Source organism: Giraffa tippelskirchi, chromosome 7 (genome assembly GCF_054371585.1).
Source record: "Giraffa tippelskirchi isolate mGirTip1 chromosome 7, T2T-mGirTip1v1.2.pri, whole genome shotgun sequence".
Lineage (NCBI taxonomy): Eukaryota > Metazoa > Chordata > Mammalia > Artiodactyla > Giraffidae > Giraffa > Giraffa tippelskirchi.
This window is the reverse complement of record NC_137281.1, coordinates 3,030,274-3,038,723: the sequence shown is the minus strand read 5'-3', so window position 1 is coordinate 3,038,723 and position 8,450 is coordinate 3,030,274. Positions and strand designations below refer to the sequence as shown.

The 8,450-nt window shown below is 56.7% G+C and overlaps 1 protein-coding gene, 1 long non-coding RNA gene and 1 pseudogene across 5 annotated transcripts; 2 read left to right on the top strand and 1 right to left on the bottom strand.

Moving 5' to 3' along the window:
* Nucleotides 1-373: 373 nt before the first annotated feature.
* Nucleotides 374-6,419, top strand: SYT5 (synaptotagmin 5). Of its 4 annotated transcripts, none has more exons than XM_081505515.1 (9): nucleotides 374-575; nucleotides 1,706-1,829; nucleotides 2,381-2,553; nucleotides 3,679-3,798; nucleotides 3,915-4,082; nucleotides 4,393-4,560; nucleotides 4,757-4,874; nucleotides 5,143-5,276; nucleotides 5,854-6,419. In XM_081505515.1, the coding sequence occupies exons 2-9, from the start codon at nucleotides 1,751-1,753 to the stop codon at nucleotides 6,052-6,054; spliced, it is 1,161 nt and encodes a 386-aa protein (XP_081361641.1). In that variant the 5' UTR covers nucleotides 374-575; nucleotides 1,706-1,750; the 3' UTR covers nucleotides 6,055-6,419. The 4 variants fall into 4 exon arrangements, with proteins under 4 accessions (XP_081361641.1, XP_081361643.1, XP_081361642.1 ...); XM_081505517.1 differs by having other exon boundaries at nucleotides 493-575; nucleotides 4,760-4,874; XM_081505516.1 differs by lacking the exon at nucleotides 374-575 and adding an exon at nucleotides 1,167-1,283.
* Nucleotides 2,191-4,533, bottom strand: LOC145512054 (uncharacterized). The gene is made up of 2 exons (XR_014058261.1): nucleotides 4,330-4,533; nucleotides 2,191-2,540 (listed from the first exon to the last, which is right to left on the bottom strand). It is a non-coding gene; the product is annotated as an uncharacterized LOC145512054 (long non-coding RNA).
* A 1,414-nt stretch (nucleotides 6,420-7,833) lies between the features above and the next one.
* On the top strand, nucleotides 7,834-8,275 carry LOC145512043 (protein LLP homolog pseudogene; annotated as a pseudogene).
* The last annotated feature ends 175 nt before the right edge of the window (nucleotides 8,276-8,450 follow it).

The following is an 8,450-nucleotide window of genomic DNA, read 5'->3' as shown; positions in this document are numbered from 1 at the left end:
AGCATGGAGGCTTGCCTTCTGGGCCTGGCCCTAGGGGAACTTAGAGGGTGGAGTGAAAGTGATTTGCTGGTGAATTTCAGGCTTAGTCTTCTGTCTGGATATCTCCATACCCTGGCTTCCAGAGAGGGTCTTCTGGGTCCTAGAACCCGGTATCCTGACGCCCGGTTCTGTGGGCAGCCGCGGAGTCTGAGATAGAGAGAAGCGGGCTGGATGCCAGGGTGGCTAGACTAGAAGGCAGAAAATCCTCGGGACCAGGATAAATATCCGTGGGCGCCCTGGTGGTTCCAGGCTCGGGGGCTAGACGAGGGGCGGGGCGGCCTCTCCACCTACGGAACACGCACGCGCACGCACGCACACACACACACACACACACACACACAGACTCTCTCTCACACTCATATACGGAGGCGCACACGCGCACACACCGGGGTGGCTCCATTCGGCCGCGCCCCCGCCCCGCAGCGCTCCGCGATCAGCACCCGGGACAGCTCCAGTCACCCGCGTGCGGGGGCGGGGTCCGGGCGGGGCCGGCGCCTCTCTGTCTCTCCGGAGGGTCCTGTCTAGCCGCCGCACAGGTAGGAGCCGCTGGGACCCCCTCCCCAAGCTCCATACTCATTCCCATCCCTAGTGAGATGCCGTGTGTGTGTGTGTGTCTGTGTGTTGCCGTGTGTGTGTGTGTGTGTGTGTGTGTGTGTGTGTGGTGGAGGGGACACTGGAGGAGACCGACAGATGAAAGGATAGGGCTGGAGCCTGATTCGGAGAGAATGGAACTTAGAGACAGGTGTGGAGACAAAGAGCCACAAGGAAGGGAGGCGCAGGCGGGGGAGAGGGTGTGAGACCTCGGTAGACGGGGACCAGACAACAGGCAGAGGCCAGAAAACCAGACGGGGTAGCGACGAGCAGCCGATGGGGAGATGGACAGAAATAGGGAAGGCGTCGGTTTGGAGAGGAATAGAGGCCCAGGAGGTCACGAGGACAGGTGTGAAGACAGAGCTCGAGGCGCGCGGGCGAGACAAACAGGCTGAAAAGGATGCGGGGGCCCAGCCAAGGCAGCAGGGCAGCCGCCCGCCGCCCACATTACCCGCAGGAGTGGGAGACGGAGGGGAGCCTGAGCCTTCACGCCCCGATCCGGGGCAGGTATGGAGGGAGGAGCCAACTGCGGACTCGAGCACGGACCGGCAAGGCCGCGTGCTCCCCACCTCCGCCTGTCTCGGATATCTGGGTCTGGGGTCCCAGGCGGAACAGGGCTCCGAACCAGCTCGCCCCGCCGGGACTCCGCTTGTGTGCGTAAGCCCCGCCCGTTGTCTTAGCAACAGGCCGTTGCCGGGGCAACCAGCACTCCTTTCACCCCGCCCAAGCTGAGCCAGCCGTTGCTCTGGGCAACCCGGTGCGCCGGTTCCCACACCCGTCTTCGCCCACGACTGGTTCAGGCCCCGGGGAAGGGCAAGGAAGGAGCAGAAGTCATCGGGACTGGATTCCTGGGCGGCCTAAAGGGAGGGGGCGTCCCTTTGGACGGGAACGTGGTCCCAGAACCCACGCCTAGCCTCCTCCCTCCGTAGCAGGAAGGCTGAAACTACAACTCCCAGCATGTCTCGCGGTAGTCGATAGGTTCCTACACGGCCGGCTGCCTAGGGGCCGATGGGAGTTGTAGTTCTCTGTTGTTTGGCGGCTTAAATGGACTCACGGGGTGGGTGTGGGGGGCTAGGGCGTCTGGGTGCCTCCGCAGGAAGAACCATAAGACCCCGTCGTCATGTTCCCGGAGCCCCCAACACCCGGGCCTCCAGCGCCCGACACGCCTCCTGACTCGAGTCGCATCAGCCACGGCCCCGGTAAGCGAGACCCGGAGGGAAATTCCACCTCGTCGGGATTCTCGGGGGCGGGATCCGGTTCGGGTGTTTACAGGCTAGTGGGCTGGAAAATGCGGGTGAGGTCATAGTAGGAATCCTGGATTGGAATCTAAATGAAATGAATAACGAACAGGTTTGCAAGAAAATGAAGACTCACATCAAGGGTGTGTAATGGAATAGAACCTTGGATTGGTGAATTGAAAGGTCCACCTCTCCCTTCTTTTAAAGATAGGGAAACTGAGACTCAGGGAGAGGTTAAACCTTCTTAAAGCACAGGGGTTGAGCAGAAAAATTATAATGCGGGTAGAAGAGGAGGTGGAACTAATAAGCAAGGCAGTCTAGATGGTGTCAGCCTGCCATAAGGCTTCAGTTTTATACATGAGATGAGCTGGAAGGAAAACATGGGAATAAAATGGAATGGACATGGCTGGAGGGAAAACAAGGCCAGGATTTCAGCTAGCACGTGGTCCAGGTCTGAATGACCGGGTTGCTTCTCAGGGCCTCAGTGTTTGCTGTTTCCATGCCCTCTGCAGTGCCCCCCTGGGCTCTGGCCACCATCGTGCTGGTCTCAGTCCTCTTCGTCTTCACCTGCTGTTTCTGTCTCTACCGGAAGCGTTGTCGGAGGCGGATGGGCAAGAAGAGCCAGGCCCAAGCCCAGGTTCACCTTCAGGAAGTGAAGGAGCTGGGCCGGAGCTACATAGACAAGGTGTGGCCTGACTCAGTCCCTCGGCCCTGCCCGTTTCTGCGCCCATGCTCCTCTCAATGGCCCAGCAGCTCCCCTGTGTGTCTAGACCTAAAGGGGATCTGGGGACCTGGAGATGAACCAGACATTCCCAAGAACCTCCAATCAGATGGGAAAATCAGACGTTCACACAGACATTCACAACACAGGGCAGTATGTGCCACATTAGAGGTAGTATGGGGCATATGGAAGCACAGAGAAACCAGCTGACAGCCCGGAGGGTCTGAGAAGGCTTCCCGGAGGTGACTTCTGTGTTGAGACCCAGAGGGACTCAGTTCACCGAGAGCAGAGAGAATGACATTCTACCTCAAAGGAAGAGCACATGCTGAGGCTTGGAATCCAGATTCTGAGGGATATTTGGAGAACAAACTCGTTTTTCACAATAGCTGGGATATAGCATAAAGGTACCCTGTGCTCTAGGCTTCCCAGGCGGCGCCAGTGGTAAAGAACCTGTCTGCCAATGCAGGAGACATCAGAGACGTGGGTTTGATCCCTGGGTTGGGAGGATCCCCTGGAGGAAGGCACAGCAACCCACTCCAGTATTCTTGCCTGGAGAATCCTGTGGGTGGAGGAGCCGGACGGGCTACAGTCCATGGGGTCACAAAGAGTCGGACACAACTGAAGCGACTTAGCACACACGCATATATTCTGTGCTTGAGGGTGAGGCTTCTAGAGAGCTCAGTGGTACCCACGTGATGAAGGGAACTGGGAGCCACAGAAGTTTTGAGTGAGAAAGGAACAGGGTCACATGGGCTTTAAAATGCGTCCATCCTGTAGACAGTGAGACACTGCCAGTGCTTGTTCTTTTAGTCTAGGCATGACAAACACACTGCATGTGCGTCACCGCATCTGTGTGCTACCGGTAGCAGACATCACTAATCAAACACTGACAAGCATACCATCCTGTGTGTTGCCATGGCGCGGCCCCACCTGTGGCAGACATCACTAGTCAAACACCGACTCTGCTTAGCTTGCAAATGTTCAGGTTTAGCCAGAGGGTTCTGTGAGTCTCCCTCGGCTGGCTCCCGGGCCTGGAGGACAACACTATCAGGGGAGGAGTTCATCTGTCCTTGCTCCTGGCTCCCTAAGGTGCAGCCAGAAGTGGAGGAACTGGAGCCGACGCCCTCGGGGCCAGGACAGCAGGTGGCCGAGAAGAATGAACTAGGACGACTGCAGTACTCACTGGATTATGATTTCCAGAGTGGCCAGGTGGGTGTGGAGGCGGGGGGGAAGCTTTGGACCGGAGAGCGCCGGGAGTTCTAGTCCCTTCTGGGAGGAGGCTCCAGAAGGGAAGCTGAAACTAGGGTCCTCTCATCACTGTCCAGCTGCTGGTGGGCATCGTGCAAGCTGAGGGACTGGCAGCCTTGGACATAGGTGGCTCCTCTGACCCCTACGTGCGGGTCTACCTGCTGCCAGACAAACGGAGGCGGCACGAGACCAGGGTGCATCGGCAGACGCTGAACCCTCACTTTGGGGAGACTTTTGCCTTCAAGGTGAGCTCATGGCCTCAGGGCTCCGTGTCCGGTAGCCCGTCCCCAGTCTAGAATACTGGGCACCAGCCCCTTCAGCTTTTACTGGTGGCAGCTACCACCAGCCCTGTGGACTATTCCACTGGACCCAGTGCTGTCCCTTCGAGAGCACTGCTGGCCCCTGGATTGCTCTGCTGGCCCTTGGGCTGTCCCATTTGGGCTCCATAGACACCCCCGACTCTTCCTTTGGACCCCCACTGCTCCCACTCACCGCTTTCCACGTGGATGTGCTGCACCTCACTTTGTGCTTTCTCTGCGCCCGCCCCTCACCCAGGTCCCCTACGTGGAGCTGGGGGGCCGCGTCCTGGTCATGGCGGTGTACGACTTCGACCGCTTCTCCCGCAACGACGCCATCGGGGAGGTGCGGGTCCCCATGAGCTCCGTGGACTTGGGGCGGCCAGTGCTGGCCTGGCGCGAGCTGCAGGCGGCGCCTCGCGAGGAGGTGAGCGCTCGTGGCCACGCCCCCACAGCTGGGCCCACCCACCACCGCAGGCCCGGGCCAATCAGAGCACAAGCCTCCCGGGGGGCGGAGCTCGCCCCGGACCGTACCATTCCGAGCCGAGGGGGCGGGAGGAAGGTCGCAGACGGGCTGCAGACGGAGCCCGGGCTCCGGGGACCGGTCCCTCTTCCTCTTTCAGCAGGAGAAACTAGGTGACATCTGCTTCTCCCTCCGCTATGTCCCCACGGCCGGGAAGCTCACCGTCATCGTCCTGGAGGCCAAAAACCTGAAGAAAATGGACGTGGGAGGGCTGTCAGGTGTGCGGGAAGCCACAAACGACGGTGGGGGTAGGCGCAGCCGGGTCTCAGACTAAGGCTCCCGCAGTTTCTGGGCCCCCGAGGGTCTCAAGGGAGAGAGAGGACGGTCCAGGCTGCCGTGGACGATTTAGATTCGATTTGGGCACAGAGAGACTGGGGCCTGAAGGGTCCGTGGGCTGTGTCTATGTTGTTGCGAAGAAGAGCCTCGTGCATTCTCCTTGGACTCAGCAGAGTGGGGGGCTATAAGATTCCTCCTCCCTCCCCCCAGATCCGTATGTCAAGGTCCACCTGCTGCAGGGAGGCAAAAAGGTGCGGAAGAAGAAAACCACCATCAAGAAAAACACTCTGAACCCCTATTACAACGAGGCCTTCAGCTTCGAGGTGCCCTGTGACCAGGTCCAGGTGAGGGCACACCTGCCCATCGCCCCTGCCAGAGAAGCCCTTCCCCCTGAGCCCCAGGCCCTTAGAAGCCCCCGTTGCTAAGGGAGGAGAGACTTCTTAGCAGCTCCTAGGAGCCAGGTCTTGGGGTCTAATTGTGTCCTCAGTCTCAGTTTCCCCCATGAGGACGAGGAAGCCCCGCCCACCCCAAGCAAGATAGGATGGCCAGCGCCCACAGGAGCTCTGGTTACTGAGAAAAACAGACCCGCAAACCTAAGGCCAGGTCCCTCCACCCATTTAACAGTCTTAAAGATGTGCCCTCATTGGGACGCTGCACCCTAAGAAGCCTCTGAGCAACAGGGGTCCTGAGGGTTTATCTGCTTTGAAACCTGATCTCAGGAAGACTCCAGTGCACTCCTGTAACCATCGAGCAGGGCCCTCACCCCCTTCCTCTCCAAGCTCCAGATGAAGCCTTAGCCCAGGCACCTGTCAAGGCTCCCCAGAACTCAGGGACGGGGTCGCCTCAGCAATGATACCTGAGTCCCTCCCCGTGCGTTCTTACCCCACTTTCTGCCTCTTCTTCCTCCCCTGCCCACCCCAGAAGGTGCAGGTGGAGCTGACTGTGCTGGACTACGACAAGCTGGGCAAGAACGAGGCCATCGGGAGGGTGGCCGTAGGGGCAGCGGCTGGGGGGGCTGGCCTGCGGCACTGGGCAGACATGCTGGCCAACCCCCGGCGGCCCATCGCCCAGTGGCACTCGCTGCGGCCCCCTGACCGAGTGAGGCCGCCGCCAGCACCCTGATGCCCACCCTCAAGCCCCTGACCCCAGGCCCCTGCCCAAAGCCACGCCCATGCCCACCTTTAAGGCCAACACCCCCACCCCCACTCTACCCGTTCCTGCCTTCTCCCCCACCATTATGCCAGTCATGATAACTTGCCACCTCCCTCCATACAGCACATACCCAGAAGCCCCAGGGGCCCCTGGGGAAAGGGAGGCAGTCTGGCCTCCCCCCACCCCAGGGTCCCGCCCTCTGCTTTGACAATCAGTGATCCCAGCCTACTATCCCCTTGGCTCCCAATGCCCCTTTCCTGCACAGGATCACCCACTCCTGTCCCCAGTCTGATTCCTACAGCATTCCTGGGACCAAATAAATACTCAGCAACTTTGCTGGCCTGGACTGATGCTCCTTGATGGGGGTGTGCAGGGGTGCGGGCTGGGAACCCAAGAGGGACCCTCCAGGGGTGGGATCACACAAGGGTGAGGACAGAGCTGCGCATCCTGGAAATACACACGGAAACTCACCCACCCACCCCTTCATCCATCCACCCTGTCACCAACCCACTCTCCCATTCACTTCTTCATCGGTTCATTCACTCAGCCCTCAAAGCTTCAGTTTCCTCATCTGAAAAAATCATGACAATGGTAATACCTACCGCATGTTTGCTCTGAGGAGTCAGTGAGAATTCACTTAGCTATTCATGCATTTATCTGCTCCCTTGCCCATGATTTATGTAGATTTTCATACCCATATTTCCATCTCTTCTTTATTTTTTTCCTTCCTTCCATCATCTGGGGTGCAGTTTCAATCCCTGGTCAGGCAACTAAGGTCTCAGAAGGCATGTGTCACCAAACAGTCAGTTCAGTCACTCACTCGTGTCTGACTCTTTATGATCACATGGACTGCAGCACACCAGGCTTCCCTGTCCATCACCAGCTCCCGGAGCCTACTCAAACTCATGTCCATCGAGTCAGTGATGCCATCCAACCATCTCATCCTCTGTCGTCCTCTTCTCCCGCCTTCAATCTTTCCCAGCATCAGGGTCTTTTCCAGTGAGTCAGTTCTTTGCATCAGGTGGCCAAAATGCACCCCCCTACCCCCGCCAAGAAAAGAGACACAGCCAAGAGCCAGATCATGTAGGTTCTAGGAGATAAATCCAAGGAGCTGGGATTGTCTGTACCTGCAGTGAGGACCCTCAGGAGGTTTTAGAGGGAAGTGGCATGGCTTGGTCTACTTTTAAGATTCCTCTGGCTCCTCCGCGGAGGAAGTGTTTTGCAGAGTGGTGGTGATGAGGCTGAAAGGCAGTAGGTCTCTCTGGAGAAAGTCAGCCCCTGGGGCTCTAGCGGGCTGAAGGGCTAGAACCCTGGAGGGACTCAGGCGTCCTCTCCTTCCCAGTGCCCAGGACTGTCCTCACCAGGCAGACGGGCCCCCGCTCAGTCCACCACTCGCCTGCCGACTTCATGTTACCCTTCCCATTTTACAGAGTGGGAAATGGAGGCACAGAAAGGGTGACTGACTTGTCTAAATTCATGCAGCTGGATGAGGAGAGGAGGCAGGAGCCAGCACTCCGTGGGTGCTGTTCCCTGAGCTGAATGGTGGGGATGATCTAGAGACGTGTCTCCCTTGAGTCCCTGACCTTGTGGGACTCACAGACAGGTTAACTCATTGCATCAAGTTGCAAGGGGGATTCTTAACCGCTGGGCCACCAGGGAAGCCCTTACTGCAATTAAAAAAAAAAAAGAAATCCAAACTAATGCAAAAAATAAATCTAACACGGAAAAAAATATTAAAAAATTAATGGCATCCGGTCGGCTTGAGCATCGTGCATTATTTGAATTCCTGGGTTTTCGCAGGTAAAACATGGCTAAAAGTTTACGGAGTAAGTGGAAAAGGAAGATGCGTGCTGAAAAGATAAAAAAGAATGCCCCAAAGGAGCTCAGCAGACTTAAAAGTATTCTTAAAATAGTTGGTGATGTTTTAATGAAAGATGTTCAGTAGATAGCAACTGTGGTGGAACCCAAACATTGTCAAGAGAAAACACAGTGTGTGCTGAAAGATGAAACAGATGACATGAAAACGGAGACTGATATTAAGAGAAACAAAAAGACTCTTCTAGACCAGCATGGGCAGTGCCCCATATGGATGAACCAGAGGCAAAAGAAAAGGCTGAAAACAAAGCGAGAGAAAAAGAAGGGGAAAAGCAAAGTAAAAGCCATGAAGGCAGTAAAGGGTTTGACCTGGTAGACTCTAAAAACTTGAAAAATGCCACATGGGATGAATCTTTGATTAGAATGCATACATGGATTTCAGCTTTCACCAAATGAAAACTTTATTTCCATTTTTTTAACTTGGCCTTTTTCTTCAATTCAAGCCCAACATAACTCCTCAAATTTGGTAACTTGAATAAAATATTTTATTG

Bases quoted from the DNA above. Each gene is read 5' to 3' on its own strand.
- SYT5 (XM_081505515.1), top strand. From the start codon at position 1,751: ATGTTCCCGGAGCCCCCAACACCCGGGCCTCCAGCGCCCGACACGCCT. The intron at 1,830-2,380 runs GTAAGCGAGACC...TGCCCTCTGCAG, and splicing joins TCGCATCAGCCACGGCCCCG to TGCCCCCCTGGGCTCTGGCC. The intron at 5,277-5,853 runs GTGAGGGCACAC...TGCCCACCCCAG, and splicing joins TGCCCTGTGACCAGGTCCAG to AAGGTGCAGGTGGAGCTGAC.